Source organism: Drosophila grimshawi, unplaced genomic scaffold (genome assembly GCF_018153295.1).
Source record: "Drosophila grimshawi isolate 15287-2541.00 unplaced genomic scaffold, ASM1815329v1 contig_311, whole genome shotgun sequence".
In the NCBI taxonomy this organism is placed as follows: domain Eukaryota; kingdom Metazoa; phylum Arthropoda; class Insecta; order Diptera; family Drosophilidae; genus Drosophila; species Drosophila grimshawi.
This window is the reverse complement of record NW_025063098.1, coordinates 26,719,763-26,738,312: the sequence shown is the minus strand read 5'-3', so window position 1 is coordinate 26,738,312 and position 18,550 is coordinate 26,719,763. Positions and strand designations below refer to the sequence as shown.

General features: G+C 37.0%; 1 protein-coding gene and 1 long non-coding RNA gene across 3 annotated transcripts in view; one reads left to right on the top strand and one right to left on the bottom strand.

The window, feature by feature from the left end:
- Positions 1-18,550, bottom strand: part of LOC6568554 (type-2 histone deacetylase 1) — a 50,362-nt gene that overhangs the window by 3,931 nt on the left and 27,881 nt on the right. Inside the window, exons 2-3 of one of the 2 annotated variants that reach the window (XM_032740816.1) lie at positions 17,541-18,108; positions 16,924-17,449 (exon numbers count right to left, since the gene is read on the bottom strand). In XM_032740816.1, coding sequence (XP_032596707.1) covers positions 16,924-17,449; positions 17,541-18,108 — 1,094 coding nt within the window. The remainder of the gene's footprint in view (positions 1-16,923; positions 17,450-17,540; positions 18,109-18,550) is intronic. The other variant, XM_032740815.1, reaches the window with a different exon arrangement.
- Positions 498-3,908, top strand: LOC116805873. The gene is made up of 3 exons (XR_004365435.2): positions 498-633; positions 3,382-3,664; positions 3,726-3,908. It is a non-coding gene; the product is annotated as an uncharacterized LOC116805873 (long non-coding RNA).

The window sequence follows — 18,550 nt, the reverse complement described above, 5'->3', positions numbered from 1 at the left end:
TTTGCGCATTAACTCTGCATTATGCAATTAGCACAATTTCAACTGTCACGCACACACCCAGACCAACACCCACACCCACACCCACACTCTATTTGACAGACTCATTTGGAACTCTCATGTATGCTAATTAGTGATTAATTGGAATTAAGACCTGAGGCGACAAGTGCAGCAAGTTTTGAATTAGCTAGCCATATCTGCAATACCTTTGCAGGTTGCTGGCACAGTTTACACGCCCACCCAATACGTATACGTATACATATATATATATATATATATATATGTATGCAGTCGACATATATGTATTTCCGCATTACTTGGCAGCCCACAGCAAATCCATTGGCAAACACGCAGATGCAGCGGAAAGCGAATTGAAATATATATTGGAAAAGTTGCAGACAACGGCTCGCCTCAACAGCGAGAACTAATAGAATTTTGCACAATGTTCGAGTGTTAAATCTGTTTGCGGAAGACAAACAATAAGGCGGCGGCTGTCTTTGCAGCAAAAGTTTTGCGGCTTCGTACCGTTATATGAGTTATTACAAAATCGCAACCGCAATAAGAACAACAAACTGAAGAAGCGGCACAAGAAGGCAACAACGACGAGGCTTAGCTGCATTGCTGCATTGTACAAAGGTTTGTTATGCTAAACCAACTTTCAACCTGAACTTTGTGTCCACGCGGCGTATGCGTAATAGTCGCTATTTGCATCTTGCATAATGGAAACTATGACCAAAGACTCATAAACTACTCACAAGCCACTCACTCCCAATGTCAGCCATACATCATTTTGTAATTAACAACAACCAAAAAAAAAAAAAAAAAAACTACAACACTCAACTCGCTTGCTTTAAATTTAACTTAATTAGCTAAATTTTACTGACATTGAACAAAAATGACGACGTGCTCATGCAACACACTATAAGATTCAAGATATAAGTTGGTGTTGACCAACAGAGTTTGCCACGATTAGAAAAACTGGGATATTCAAATAAAATATAATTTCCAGAAAATATTTCATACATAAAAATCGTAATTTATTTATTTATTGCTCAAATAGTGAAAGATATATATTTTAAAAAAATCTATTGTGAAAAAAAATATAAAAATTGATTGTAGTTCATTTGTTTTGGTCAATGCAAAATTTGTTTATTTTAGAGCCCATTTAAGAAAAGAAAAAACCATTAAGGCATTGGAGTAATAAACTGAGGAAAGTTTCTCCAGTGCTCAGTACAAATCTAGACACAAATGTTCGTTTCTATCTGCCTGTCTGAGCCTCGTTAAACCCAGAGACTGTGAAAGGAACAGCTATTTGGTTTCTATCTTTTTATTACCATTTGCAGATTAGTTTATTCAAATGCTCATAGAAAAATACTTGAAATGTTGGGGCATTAATATTTATTGCACATTTTGTATCGTCTATATACATTATTTAAATGAAATGTCTCATCTAATAAACATATAACATCATAATTTATTGCAGTTTGCCATAGTGTTTTTTATAATTTTTAAATACAAAGTGCATTTTGTGGCTTCATATAAAAAAGATTTAATGCTCTGACCTTCTGCAGTTTGACACACTAAAATCTACGTGACTAAGATGGGAATTTTTCATATTTTAAATTCAAACTAACAAAAAAACGAAATACGCTTACTATGAAATTAGAGTACACACTTAAGCAGAGAAGCTATACCCAAATAAGAAAAGCATTTTAAGAATAGACATTACACGAGCACTAAAAACTATTCAAGTCATAAAATCAAAGACAAGACTTTTAAAAGTCGGAAATTGCTGCAAATGATTTAGCGTTCAAGGAGGCCTTTTAAGCTATTGTCAACGCATGTGTCATGCTTATTTATATATGTACAAACTTATAAGTATATATATATATATATATACATATCTATATATATATATATATATAAGTAAGCGTCATGAACTTCAGGGATGTAAATGGCAAGTCATGGGGCTCAGACACAACGCTTGTGCCACAAATATCGCAGTAATGAGTTTTTAACGCGTCTGTTCTTAACGTACTTTTTTCTTCGCTTTTTATGCAAGCCATAGGTATATAGGCAGATATCATGTGGCAGGTGGCACGAGGCTGACTGCAATCAGTGACGCAGTTCAAGAGAGTGTAATTAAGCCCAACCAACAATTGACGACATTAGACGCACCAGCAAACAACTACCTTTCCCGGAGAGTGGATCGTAAAATACAATCGATAGGATTGCAAAAAAAAAAAAACAATTTTGTTGAATATTTAATTAGGCCTAAAAGGCTTAAGCACGTTGTTAAAAATAACAACAGCAACAATATAACAGTAAAAACAAACGTCAAGTATTATATTTTGTTATGCACATTAGTTGTAGTGTGTGATAAAAGGCGATGACGCGACAGAAGCCCTTAAAGTTCGTGTATCTCATGGATGCAACGGCCATAAACTAGGCACCAAAGTTGCTTTTGTTGTTGTTGCTGTTGTTGCATGCATTATGCATGTGTCGCCCGCCAGCAGCTGCACTCAGAGAAATATATATAAGCTAGTATATAACTTAAAGCTATATTATTTATTTCTAGATTAGACATTTCTGAAATGCACAATAAAAAGTAATAATAAAAATAGTCTCAGTCCTAGCTCGATTGCTGAAAACTAAGTTGAGCTGCCATTTGGGGATTTCAAATAAATTTCAGTGACACAATCTTTTGGCGAGTGTAGCATCTATCTTTAGCTGAAGGAAGAGGAGGCTGGGTTGTTGCCTTTGGGGCATCGGCAGCACTTCAAACATTTGTGCGTTGAACTTTGGTGACCGCCGCTGAGAATGAGAATGAGAATGCGCCGCAAATGCGGAAGCACCTCCCCAGAGATAAGCTCGGGCCAAAAACAAAACTTTACAGCATGCATTGTAACACTCTAGTATTGTTGTTGTTGTTGTTGTTGTTGTAACTTAATTTAGCCAACTTGTAGCGACAACGACAATGTTTTTTTGGCATTTGCATTTGGCCAAGCTGTCGACAATGCAGTCCCGCCTTTCAACTTTAGCGCCAACTGCACAGATACTAAGATACATTCACGCAGATTCCAAGATACCACGTATAATCTTTATGTAGCCTGCCAGACAATTGGTGACATTTTGACGTACCCAGAACACTGCCAACTTTGGAATTTTTTTTCGCTTTTTTTTTTTTTTTTGCACTTGCATTCGCTCCGCATGGCGCCCACAGCGGACAGGCCATCGCCCCTCCTGCTCCGCATGAAATATTTAGACACGTTGCTTATTTATTGCTCGTTAACCGTTTCGCATTTCACTTCATTCATTCGCCATGCAAACCAAAACCAATACGAATCCAATCAAATTGACTCCACTCCTTTTGGTGTACAACAGTGCGGCACGTACAAGACGATAAAATGTCAACGATATTTGTACAATTTACAATGTACATCCTCCTATAGACTGTTCATCTAACGGGGCTCATAAGCTCGCCTATATGGCCAATATGGGTGCCAACCGACGACGACGTGTTGGCATGTTCTGCAAATCAAAGCGAATCGAAAATCTTTTGCAAACAATTCTCTTCATTCTTATTGATATGCAAAATGCAAGGCGACGAGTTAACAGTTCCAGAGCTGGTTGCCCTTTGTGAGGCGCCGCTCAGTCGCAATAAATCGTAATATATATCTCAATAAAGGTAAACTATTCAAAGGTATAACTAATGGATTTATTTTTAGCTATGGCAAAGGAAGGAAATACGGTTCGAGCTAGAATCTTATTGTCGAAAACTACCTATTTAGGTATTGTTTAATACAAATGTGACCGGTAGAAATATGTTTTCCTCCATCTATCAAGCAGATCAATAGTCCATGTATGAAGTACACATAAGCTTAAAAAGAGAGTAAGAGAGAATTTCTTTTGCTGGTTTGTTACACCGGTCGAAGAACAGACAGAGAGTGCCACGTTTAGCAGACCTACTAACTTACTTTTCTTTCACTTAAAAAAAAAAATTCTATATTCTTTTAAAATGCGACATAAATTATCAAATAAAAAGAACTGAAAAATATATTTCCATTATTTAAACCAAAAATTCTAACCTTAAATTTATAGTGCTTGGGTTGTATTTAAAATGAGTACTTTATATGTTTAAATTAAACAATATTTTAGGTAAATATTATGTAATTATGTCATTCAAGGAGTTTGCCATTTTTTAAAAGGAATTTGAATTTGAGCTTTGTTTCTTTAATATAAATGTCAGATTGGCTACGCAAATTTGCTAATCGTTAAAATTGCCATAATTGTATATTATACTATCGAATATCGCCCTTTTTAATATGTGCTAATGAATTAACACATGACCATTTCTACGCGCGAACAGCTTTGAAATCAGTTTCCTAGTGGCACTAAGACACACATTCAACCGATGCAAGCATCTCCAACGAGTTTCAATTGCACACACGCAGCTGCCCCAACAGCAATAACAACAAGCACAGCAACTACAACATAAAAGTTGCCGGGCCAAAACGGTGGCCAAAAACTGCTACACGGCCATAAATAAACGGTGTGTACAAGTTTATTGTTTGGTTTTTGTTTTTGTGTGTTTTTTGTCTGCAATGCAAAATTACGCAACATTTTTGTGGCTGATTCCGCACTGATTGATAAGCCAAACAAACAAAAGCTGCCACAGCAGCAGCAGCCGCCCCAAAAATTGAGGTAATGTTTTCTCTATGCAGTTTTAGGGACTGCAACAAATACAGTAATTTATATATTTAAATGAAATAAATATGTTTATGGTAAATATTTATGTATTTATCTGTCTCAATAAGTCAGATGTGTCAAGGCAATAAGGATGAGTTAAGGTATGAAAGCAGAGAACTTTAATGTTTATACGGCAATAAAATCATACAACATTAAAAATTGTGAAAAACGATCAAATGAAACTAAAGTTTAACAACTGCATCACTTTTGTCAAACAGTTTATCTAATGATTAAATGATTAACATTTTTAAGATGCTGTTCATTTTACAAGACTCACAGATGACACAGAAAGTGATCACGGCGGATTAAATTATGAACGAAATTAAAACACAATAATCCGTTCTATTAATATTACAAAAAAAAAGCACTTCAAAGGCTTAGTTAATCTTTTACAATGATCAAATTTATTTTAATGATAAATTAATTTTATATATAGAATAAAGAAATTTCTGAAGGGTTTGCTTGATCAATATTTTCAGCTATAATCGAATCGACTGCAGAAAAGTGCACAATTAAATGTTGCGATAGAAAAAAAGAGAAAGAGTCCAGTTCAAGTTATGGCTTAAATATCTAATATCTCAGCATATTTGTCACTCTGTGATTTATCTAATGTTGCACCGTGTGGCATGGCTTTGGGGCAGCGGTAAATATTCGTTTGCCTTGCTTTACGTTTGGCCCTGGGCAAATTAAGTGTGGTATTGTGGGTATGTTAATCCATTGAATTGTGCATGGGGCATGTAAGCCCCCATCATCATGTAAGTTGTTGTCTGTTATCGCAGTTGTTGCCTGCCCCCATTTGGCATTTGCCATTTTCTAACTGCACAAATGCGCCCCAGAAGAGCGCAGGCGCAAGCGCACCATCAGCGATCGAAACGAACAATCGCTGCGCTTGAGGGAAGGCTTAGTTGTAGGGGTGCACAGTGAGAAAAACATATTAAGTTCATCAGAATACACACAATTGCAATCTTGATAGTCTACAGAAGCTTAATGCTACCAAAGTCGAGCACTTCAGCTTCATTAAGCCGCAATTACAGAAAACGAAAAGTTATAGAAGTAAATATAAAACGAACTTTAACATTTTTTTGTGTAAAGAAAATACTTGAATAAACAAAAAGAATTTAAAGTAACAAAAAAGCAAATTGCCTTAAAAAAAAAATGACCTCAGCGGAAATCAAAAGCGAGACTTAATATCAATAAAAGTATTTTACTTGTTTCCAGATATGGCTTGATTTGATTTGATTTTTTCTCCATGTGTAGGAGTAGCAGAAACGAGGAAAGGGGTTGGAGCCAGATTGCAAAGATTATGAAGGCATCGCTGCCATCGACTGCGCTTCGCATGTGAGCGCTAATTTTTGCAATTTGTGGGCAACTGTCAACGCAAGCCAAAGCCAAAAACCAAAGCCACGGGCTGGAGAGCTGTGGATAAAGCTGGAGCTGCATTCGAATGGGAATGGGGTAGGTGGAAGTGGTGGAGTGAGGGCACATATATAGCAAAACTTTCACTTGGGAGTTAATGGCTGTCACAATGCACACAGTGCTCCTGATTCAATGCTTTTGACTTTATTTTGATTGCGGCAAGCGCAGCGAATGTTTATTTGTTTATTTATTCGACTGAGCCACACTTAGATGCCCCACCCCCTCCCACGCCCCTCCCCTCCTCTTGCTCCTGCTCCAGCTTCACCCCTACGAGACTGTTGCATTGTGCCCACTTTTTGCATGTCATTCGGCCGTTTGGCGATTTCAATGCATTTGTCAGCAGCCGCAGCCCCAATTCAAAAATTGCAATCAATTTTTATTAATTTTTTATGTGAGTTTTACGTGCAGACTTTCATCTTTCTGCGCCATCACAAAAGTGGTAACTATATAAATATAGCTATACAAATAATTGCTTATATATACTATCTATATATGAATATATTTATTTAAGTGCTTATGACACACCTCGTTGCAACAATTGTCCAAAGCAACACACAATTTGCATATTATAAGCATATAACATATATATATATGTATATACTTTATAAGCCCATTGCGCCATGAAGTTTATTTCGATATATATATGTTTATATATCCCCCAACGGAACTTAGCTTCAGTGACTCGCACATAATAAGTCACGGAGCCGTGTCCGCGTCTGTCTGCGTGGCAAGTGGAGCCGTTAAGAGCGGTTGGCTATTGTCTACTTAGTTTACAATTAGCCAACGATCAACCTTCACAGCTCGATTCTCAAAAGCCACCCAAAAAGTATATTGCAACAAGGCTGTAAACTTCAAACTACAAAAACTGAAATGCTCAAAGGCCAACCTTAGAATCGGCGGCATTGCTGACATTTAGCTAGAAATACAATACGAAATCATAGTTAATGTGGCAATAATAAAAATAGGCATTGATAGCAAATCTGGCAATTCAATAAATAACATTTAAAGAAATAACTATACGTTAAATAACCATTGAAAATCGCAGCAGGTTGTCGGCTTATTGTTTACACGGTGCTGCACTTAAAACTAAAATACTGTTACGTATATACAAAAAACAAACGGAAAGAACAAAGCAAATATAAGCCAGAAAACCAGTGTCGTAGGTTGCTAAAGGGGTAAGCAACAAACAATTATAATCAATATTAGCACATAAGTATATGGAATAATTTTAAAAATATTACAAGAACCTGATAAATTATATTGCACAAATCGAAATGATAAAATATTTGTCAAGTTGTCACGTCAAGTTGTCAGTGATAATCTCTTTCTGAAAATTACGGAATACCAGCGAAATAAATAAATACATTTTAAACATAAAAATAAAAAAAAACATGTTAAATTATCTTGCAAAAAGAAACAATAAATAACTAAATACCGTCATGTTGTAAATTATTATTTTTTAGAGCCATGATGACTCAGTGTATTAAGTACTTTTAACTAACTTGGGTTATTAACGATGTGATGTCATGGCTTATATTTATTACTTGTAAAGTTCTTAAATACAAGTCTACGTTATTATAAATAGCCTTGGTTGCCATGACCTCAGCTTAAGATATTACATTACCTTAGTTGTGAATTTAAAACTATTATTTTCATTTGTTTATATTTCCTTGGCAAAAGAACTTCTTCCCTAAATACTCGACTTTTATATGCTTGCTACACTCGATATACTTATATAGACTAAAGTTTTCATCAAATTTAAGCCAATTGCTACATAGTACATAATTATATATGACTTATTCTGCACCAGCGTCAGCAATCTGCTTTCAGAACTCAACTGTCTGCGCCATTGTTGAAAAATTATTGTTGCGTTTCGAATGGTGGGGCAAAAATAAAATGAAAATCATGTTTAAATTGTTTGTTTATTTTGTTTACGCTCGTCTTTAAGCAGAAGAAGACGAACAACAACAAAAAAAGTGGCAATAAAAACCAGCAAATTTAAAAGTGAATTTCACAGTCAGCTGCACAAGAAGTTGGCTAAGTTGTAAAGCATTAGCCAGAAATGACGAACTAACAACAAACAATAAAAACAACAACAGCAACGCAATCAAATTGCTGATGGAATGTAAGTCAACTTTTTATCAACGATCAGTTAGTTGTTGGGTGTTATTGTCTCTTGTAACCTGTTTCCTGGCCAACATTTTCGGGTTGTGGCCACAGTTAGCGTCGCCTCCAACGCGCTGCAACAATTATGAACCGACTTATTGAGCGTAAAATGATATAATAACAGAAAACCAGTGACAATGTTTCTTAAAGTAATCATTGCTTTCATTCCCCGCCTCTCTCAAGGCAATTAACAGCAGACTTTCGCTTTCAGATGTCTTTGTTGTTGTTGTTGTTGCCGTCGAGCGTTTCCTGTGTGAAAGGGCAAGGAATGCACAGATGCAAATTCTACATCCCAGTGCGTGTGTGTGTGTGTGTGTGTGCGAGTGCGTCTGGCTAATTTTATACTGCACTGCAAAGAACTTTCTCAATTGGCTGGCTGACTGGCTGGCTGGCAATAATTCCTCATTCCCTGCAGGGCATTTACATTAATCCGCTTTATTTATAGTTCGAGGAACTTGCGTAGTTTATTTTCGCAGGTGCCTTTTGGCTGCCAGTCTGCCAGCAACTGGGCGCCCGCATAGATCATTAGTGGACGCCATGACAGCCGCAAGACAGAGGCAAAACCAACAACAACAAGCTGAGTCTTTGGTGTTGCAGGAGTTGCGGCCACCCGCTGCGGCCATGTGGCAAGCAAAGGCAACTTCAATTTCGATTCGCAGTCCAGCGCCAAATCATTTCGTTATTAATTATGCATGCAACTCCTAAAAAGAGTTGATGGTTGTTGGGGGAGGGAGGGAGGGAGGTGTGTGGGTATCTGTATAGTTGCCCCTGTGCCTTGGCAATGCTGGGTGTGTGTGATATAATCGCAGCCGGACTTGAACCGCGACTGACATTGGTTCCATTCGCTGATTTTTTGCATGATGCATGCAAAGGTTGCCACACAGCAGAATGATGGGACTGCGGGGAGGTGAAGCGGCGGCACACAGTTATAAGTGACGTTGACCCCAGGAGGCACAGAAGAATCGCATAAGCAGTGAAGACGCAATGAGTAACGCCGCCGGAAGGTGGAATTTTCGAAAGAAAGGTGTACACAACAAGTACTACTCGAATGACGCCATCGTTAAATTTAAGAACCGAACCGTAGAACCAAGAAGTTTAAGCAGAAGCACAGCATGAGCGGAAGACGTTGAAATAAGCAACGGAAGCGACAACATAATAAAATAAATCATAAAAGAATTACATTCCCTTTCCTGTAAGTGAACGAGTACATTTTCTTATGATCGCCAACAGTTACATCACATTCTTATTAAGACAGATGACAGGCAGCTTGAACTTGATAACATAAATATATATTCAGGCAGAAAACTGTATTCGATACTTGAGACTTAAAGGAAACTAATCGATCTGATCTAAGTTTTTGTATGCAATGCTTGGCAATATTTATAATTTACATATTCATATGTGCAAATGACATGATTTCTTGAGTATTAAAATCTCCACTGATTGTTTGATTTGATAAGCTCAATGACACACATACAACTGTGGCACACAAAACCCTTTATGGCAAAAAAAATAAAATTCCATGAGCCCAAATTGAGTTTTAGAAAAATGTTATCGTTAAAAATCAAAACATGTTTCGATCACTATGCAAAGCAATACAAGTAGATTAATAGGTGATTGTCAAAAAATAACAAATATTTTGCGCTTTAGAGGCTGTTTAGATTGCTTTAAAGACGGTTTAGATATCTCAGCTCCATAATCATTTAAAATCTGCGCACGTTTTTAAAGCAGCTTTTGTAGAACGCAAAAATCAGCTATAATCTATGCTCACAGCAAATGGAATAAAACCCAAATTTAGCATAGCTCATTATGATCCTATCTAAAGATTTCTTAGAATAACATTAGCAACTCTCGGATATTTTTCTCATGTAAATTTCCAGGAAATCATTATAAATCACAGAACAAGCAAAGACAACTTTTACATGGATCATTACCACATGTACGCTTATCATTATATCATATATCATTTACGCAACATAACTGGCCAGAGAGTTCATTAAACCCCCAAGCAACATATAAAACATCTATGCAGGTGATACACAATGGCGAATACGAATACGAATACGAATCTTCAAGTGTGACCAGGCCAGCAAACGAATTCGCAACGCATTCAAATGAATCTTTTACGCTGGCCAGGCAGAATGAATTTGAATGTTGTGGCGAGGGATTTGTTAAGCTTTTGCTTTGTGGCTTGTGCCAAATAAAGTAAAACAATCGAAGAAGAAAAAGAAACTTGGCTAAGAGAGAGTGAGAGAGAGAGAGAGCGAAAGAGAGAGAGAGAAAGAGAGAGAGAAAGAGAGAGAGCGAAAAGCGAGCGCAACAAATGCAATAGAAAGAACATCCAATGCGTTCAAGGCCGTTTTATGGAAAGCCATAAAAAGTCATTTCATGGCTTGATGCATTTCTTCTCACTAAGTTGGCCCTGCTGCTTGGGTTTGTTTGTTGCGGCTTGCGGCTAATGTGGCAGCTGCTGCTGCTGCTGCTGCCTTCTTTTTTCTCTGTTCATAAATTTAATTTGCGAGCCATCACAGCAACAAGGGAATTAGTTGGCTTGATTCGCTGGCTTTGGCTTAATGACTGCACGCTTGTGCTGATTAGTTCAACTCCAGCTATTCATCCATTGTTGCAAGCCTTTTTTTCTGTTTAATGCGTTTTCTTGCAATATGAAAAAAGTGTTATTATTTAATCTACATTCGGTGCGACAACAAAAGCCCTGGCAAACAGCAACAACAATTGAGCGTAATTTGGCCTGGCACAACACAATTCATCTATACGAGTCAAGAGAGGATCCCACTCTGGATGGCAGCTCATTAATATGGAATGCATGTGATTGTTTTTTTTATAGGCGCAGCAATTTTAACTGACCAGAAATAGGCGAAGGCCAAGGGGAAAGCTGTCTAAACAAAAAAAAAAAATAAATAATAATAACTATCATTGAGATGAGCAAGTCAACGAGACAGCTCCTCTGTAGTTGGCTTGGGCCTAGAAATCAATCGGAGCTCGAACAAAAATTGTTGAAATGAAAATTGAGTTGTGGCTCAAGGAAGCAGAAAATCAGCTCAGCCTACCGATTAGATTTGACGAGCATCTAAGTAAGCATCTCAATCAATTTGCATGCACATCATCTAGCCTAGTCTCGTTCTTTCTCACTCTCTCCGTATTCAAATCCCAGTATCTACCGATTTTTTCAAGCAGAACACTTAGTTAAGCACAATTTGAACAAGCTAAACGTGTCTATAAGTCAAAAGCCTATCTATTCCATATTAACTTACCAACTAACTTCCGTCTCTGGTTTATCTCACAATCTATATTGATTGATATAATCGTAATATGCCAATTTATCATTGGCTTGGCCAATTGACATAAATTGAAGTTTGCATAATATAATTGCGTTTATGGCATTTTTTTGAAAGCTGATCTAATAATTTTAACGGCTTTGCTGACCTTCGGCAAATGTTTACTTTCAGTTTTCATAATTGAACCGGCTGGGCTACAAACGACACATTGCAAAAAAAAAAAAACAAAGCAGCAAAAAAAAAAAAACTATAAATAAATACGTACCCACATGTAGGTACGAAAGAGTATCAATTTCTTTGGTTTTTTATCGTTGCCGCCGAGCTGAGCTGAGCTGAGCAATTGAACAATTGAAAGCAAAAGCGGCCAACTAACATAATTGCACCAGGTATGTAAGCATGTACTATGTGTGTGTGTGTGTGTGTGTGAGTGTGTGTGTTGTGTGTTACACACCCACAAACAGTTCACAGCTTGAATCGTTAATCATTCAACCGCAACATTTGCAAAAACAAAGCCAAACTAACCCAGGCCCAAAGACCCGCTGTCCGCAATCCGCAGCCCCCAATTCGAGGCCCGGCGACAGGCCGCGCGTAATTGTAAACGAGTAAATTTAAATGTTTATCCATTGGTACTAACAGCCAAGACTAATTTAACGACTTACTTAATACTCTTCACAAATGCATATAATATATAATGTTGCATAATTGTTAAGTGATATATATAACAAGTTATTATTAACTTACTTTATATAGAAAATATTCGAAACAGAAATTACGAGTTTACATATTCAAAATAATATGCTTTTCCCAGCTGTAAAGTAATTTTTGGCAGCACCACAGTGGCGATTTTATATTAATTTGTTTTTGTTAACAGCATTTCAAAACAAAAGACATGTAAGTTGTGGGAAACTAGGCAATCTTCAAATATTTTGATAAATTTGATTAAGTATGCAAACATTTATGAAAGTGTCGCTTGCGATCATTAGCTACAAACAAATAATGATGCAGATGAGGAAATTGACAGTGATGATGTTGATCAAGCCGACTAATTTGAATAATCAATGTAAGCACATAATTGCAATGAGTTTTTCCACAGTCATCATGCCTTGGATGACAAACCATTCATATAAATAAAAAAAATGCAACAAACCACCAAAAAAACTGTCTTTCTCAGCACTTACTTAATATAATTATGCATAATAATTGGAGAGTAATCAGTTGAATTGTTGTATATAAAAAAATTTTGAAATTATGTTATAAAACGAATAATAAATAAATGAATAATTAACATGTATATTTACTTAACAATCCGGGGACTCTTAAATATCTATGATTTCCTCGAAGAGTACTTGAATGGACAAATTATTTGCATTTTTATTCTTTATTGTTTAAGTTTGTCAAAACAATTATGTAAGCAATAACAATAAAATCTTTTAGAATTATTTAATCACTATTACTGCACATACATACTTTACTTATTAAATTTGATCTCAATTATATTTATTTAAAACAGACTGCATTAATGTCTTCCAAAAAAACGTGATTTATATAAAAGTTGGCTAAGGTCGCGCCTTCCACTCGCATATATCATGATGTCGCATATATCATGCCTTAATTTATAGTACTTCTCTTTGTGTAGGGTACAACAATTGGTTGGCCAAAAACAATGACCAATTACTGTGTCATTGGGCGAGCGTTGGCGTTGTCCGGCATTTTTGGCTTTAACTTCGAACTGGCTTTGAGCGCGTGAAATTAGTTGAAACATTCATAGCAACAACAGCAACAATAATAACGGTAACAAGAGCAAGTGGAGCGTAATTGGTAACAAGACACATAGCAACGGTTGTAATTTAATTGTAACAGCCAACAGGTAACAGCCAACAGGTAACACAAAATAAATAGGAGAGCACTAAGGATTGCCCAGCCCACAGATGACGCCTGACCCAAAAAATAAAATAAAATAAAAAATGCAAAAAAGTGCCGCAGAATTATTGCACAACTGGTATGCAAATTGCCAAATGGCTTAAATGCTTAAACGTACTTAGTTGCCACACAATTGGCGCTCCAATACGGAGCACAAAAAGGCCAAAATCTGTTGTAGCAAATAGAAACAACAACAAACTAAACTGTTCGCCAGAAATCTAGATGTGTTTTGGGTTTTTGTGGGGCAACAAATAGACTCGAAACGTGGCCGCTCCTAGTCAGCCAGCACCACCGAAAACACCACCAACCTCAGCCGCACCACAATTGTGATTTTGTTTTAGTTTTACACCTACGCCTTTGGTGTACCATTAAACAGGTTCTTTACAAAAGGTCGCCGGAGCTAGGCATAAAATGTGAAAGGTTTTTTTTTGTGGCCAGTATTAGACTTTAGACCCGGCTAAGACAAGCCTCAGTTGGCTGACTGGCTGGCTGGCAAATACTATGTGTAACCCACAAAGCCCAATCGAATTGCAATTAAAAACAAGTCGCAGTTGCGTTACAAATGTTAAATTATTGCGCAAGCGTGCAGACAAATTTTAATTTATTTAATTGCAGCAGCAACAAAAAATTTGAAATCACACAAAAAAAAAAAAAACAAACCAAATTACAAATCAACTGTCAACCGTCAACGACAAAATCAACAGCAACGATGTTGGGATGATGATGGCGCTGAGGCTTGGTCAAGAGCACAACTTCGAGTAGCACTTGGCCAACACTTGGCCCGCAGGCCGTGTATGTGGGCCTGGCCAACAGAGTTATAAAGACCAATAGACAAGTCAGTTAGCCACCAGTCAGGTGGCAGCCTCAAAAAACGTGTCACAATTCACATGCGAATGCCATGTGCAGTTCGTGATCAGCGTATCAGCTCAAAAACACTGGCCAAATACCTCAAATAGTATGTGAAAAACTTCCAACTCAATTCGAGTTCACATCGCAAACGGATGTAACATGAGATACAGATACAAACTCGCATCAGCTGTGACCCGTTAATTACACATATATTCTATATATATACATTTTGCATGTGTTAATTCTTGTTTTAAGCTGTAACCACGATAAATCGTGCGCATTTTTAAGCAACTCTATGTAGAACCTGAATTGAATCTTAAGGTCATTTAAAATAAACAGAATTTTTAATTAAGTTGCAGTTATACGTAATAAAAAATAATTAATAATAAGAAGTAAAATACTTATAATATTAAAAGAAAAAAAAAATGTTTTGAGGGCAAAGAGAATTAAATATAATAATTCATATAAATAGTTATAGAAAGAGTGATAAAATTAATAGAATTCTACTCAATTCTGGCCATGGAATTAAGAGTAAAATTGTATAAGGATTTACATGCAACTACAATTTTCAGAAATAGTCGACGTATATACTCTTTTGATTTATAAAACCATCAATATTTTCGCAAATTCCATAAATAGCAATCGCATAGAGTATTTGCAAATATTTTACATTCGTATTAATTGCACGTCAGACTGTGATGCTCACTTAAATTCCCATTTAGTTTTTGATGCATCGTAATTATAAAATTGACCTGCAGCTACATTTACTCACATCAGAGTCACGAAACACGCCCCTTTCTATCGCCCCTTGCTGCCACTTGCTGCTGCCTGTTCATACTTATGCCCCAAGGCATGATGTCAAATGAATACATTATTTGAAGAGACTAACGCCAAAATAAACGTTGCGCCTGCGCTTTCAACTCTGACAAAGTGTTTGGTATCGTGGCTAAATGTCACAAAAAAAAACACACTCTCACATACAACAAAAAGCAGAAACAAAAGCTGGAAAACTTTAAAGCCAAAGGCCGCCCCATTGCTTTGGGGCAGCTCTCTCTCTCTCTCTCTCTTTCGTTCGCTGTATCATACTATTTTTGGTTTGGCTATTTCGAATTGGTAAGATAATTGCTTTGCCAATTCGACTTAATGAATTAAAGCTGCATTTGCATTTTTCGCTTTGTTGACCCAACTCGCATGAAAATGACCATTTGACTGCCTTATGGTCATTTATATCAGCTTAGCGACAGCGCGACAATGTCAAAGTTTGGAGTTTAGTCGCGGGGTGAGCTTATTTAATGCCCTGAAATATTCATGAACTCTGCCACCGGAAAAAACTGAAAGTTGTCGCGACATGGGCTTTACTTTCTTTTTCGCTTTTATAGAAGTCCAAAAGTTAGAGAGCGAATTCAAATTCAGCTGCAGCTGCAAAAAGAATCATTACAGATACGTCTATGCCCAACAAACATCATCACTCAACTCAAAGTTGTAGAAAGCTGCACCCAAAAAATGCAATTTTTATTGTGTAAAGTAAAAAAAAAAATATGAAAAATGAACTAACAAATGATTACGACTCGTACTCACTGCCAGTAATGAAAAATGTGCAAGCCAAAGCTGAAGAATTTTCAAACAGTGAAATCTGAAATTGCTGTTTGGGAATTCATGTGCTGACAGACGGCACATATATATATATATACATATTTACATATATCAACAAATACGCAGCTCGAAATCATTTCCGTTCGTTGAAGTATTTTCACTTTGATTGTAAACCAGCGGCAGCAGCAGCAGCAGAAGCTAACAGAATTTCTTAGCTTCATTTCATATGTAAACGACGCGCCCCGAAAACTGTGGCCAAAGCAGAAGCAAAGGCAAGCAACCAAAACGCAAACCAACCCAAATTGTGATCAAACGCAGAAGCGTTATAAATCACTCTACAGTTAGGCGAAATACAAGTACTCTTCAATAGAAGGTCATATGAGTAATTGGTATACTTAATTTTGGGGAGTTGTGATGAAGAGTTCCTTCGTTCAAGAGCAAAGGAGAGCTTTGCACATGTGGTAGTCAATAAATATACCCAGTATAGTGTTACAGAGTGTATATAATATCTCTCATAATGGTATTGTGCATTTAAATGCATTCAAATTAAGCATTGTAAATGCTTAATAGAAATATTTTTTATTTTGATTTGAAAAAATGATAAGAACCAATCACTAAAATAAAAAAATAAAATAGGGATATTTATTTTTTTTTAATATATCTGGTAAATATATAAATTTGAGAAATTACATTTAACTGATTTAAAACAAATTTAATTTAATTTAACTGAACACATTTCAATATCCCAAATTACAAAGATAATGATATAATCTTTTATAAGAACTCCATTAACTAATTTGAAGCAAAATCCTAAAAATAACTACATTCTTGTCAACTAATTCCAAATGTGTACCCACTTTATAGGGTATATACATATAGCAGAAAAATATATTTCCAGCCAAATGCTGGTTGCTTGGTTGGCGGGCAATCGACTTACCATTTCCTTTCGCAGCGTCGCTATCTGAGCGTCCAGAGTGCTGCCCGTTACATTGATTTTTGCAGGTGAGCTTGGCGCTGTTGTTGTCGCTTTCGTTGTTGTTATTATTGTCGTTGCTGTTGCTGCTGTCGTTGTTGTTGTTGTTGTTGAATTGTTTTCATTTTTACTTGCATTGGCAGCCAGGTTTGTTGTTGCTGTTGTTGGTGTTGTTGTTGTTGTTAGTGAGGCTGACTCTGCTGTGGCCGTTGCTGATTTATCGTTTGCATTATCTTTGCTGCTGCTGTCTTTAGATGCCTGCTTATCGCTGTTCAAATTGTTGTTGTTGCTTTTGTTATCACTAACTATTTGGCTTGCTAATTTGTTGCCGCTCTCGTTCTCCTTGTTGTTGTCGTTGTTGTTGTTATTGCTGTTTTCCAACTCCTGCTGTGCCTCAACATCGCTGAGTAGTCCCGAATCGGAGCCGAGCAGCTTGTTGAAACCGCTAAGAGATTTTGGCAATGGCGGCAAGCCGCTTATCGACATTCCGCTGTTTAAAATAAAAACAAAAACGAAAGCAAAAAAAATCGAAATTAGTTGAAATATTTATGATGAAGGGGGAGATATAAAACTAAAGATACCTGTGCTTGCCACCCAAATAACCATAGCCGTGCCAATAACTAATCACGTGCCCATCATGATCATCATCATCATCAGCATCATCATTATCATTGTGATCATAATCATTGTATTCATTATAAACATCATTGTCATAACTATCCTTTAGCAGCCCCATATCATGCAAGACCAGCGGCAATAGGCCATGGTCATTGTCATTATCATTAACGTAGTCATTGTAGTCACTGCAAGTGGTTGGCGTTTGGTCACGCCCACCGCCACCGCCCCCACACCATTCCTTATCATCGTCATCGTCATCATCGTCTCGATCGTCAATGGTAAAGAGGCCTTCTTGAAATCTCTGATACCATCGAGCCACATACGACGCACTTGGCGCAAATGGGCCAAATGCGTTGCAGCATTCGTCGAGTATCTGGGCGGGATTGAGGCGACGGCGGAAGCCAAACAAGATGCACTGTTGCAGCTCTACGGGAGTTGGGGCCGGTATTGGTGAGAGAAACAGCTCGTCCAGATCATCGGACATTGTTTTGGTTGGATTTAGCTTGCGCTTGAAGCGACTTAAGACATTAGCTGTGAATGGGCACCGAACGATTTTTAAGGCTTTGATAAACATTTTCAGACAGCGAGAAATATTTCGTTTGAGTTACTTTTCAAAACACAACAAATAACAGAAGTAACAGTAGTATCAGTAGTAACAGAAATAAATGAAGTAACAGCAGTAACAGCAACACAAAAACAGAGCAATAAAGAATTTTGAAGTGTTAGCAAAATGTACAATTTTGTTTGTTTTTGCTTTTTTTTTTTTTTTTTTTTGGTTGACCAAGCAGCGAATTTGAGCTCGAGTTTTAGATGATCTTTTTTGCTGGGGCTTTAATTTCAAACGCTAAGCTGACAACAATGACATTTCAATCTCTGCCATTAGCCACAACACCACACACACACACACACACCGCAACACACTTGCACAAACACACACACACACACACACAGAGTGTTATAGGCTCAAGTGTTG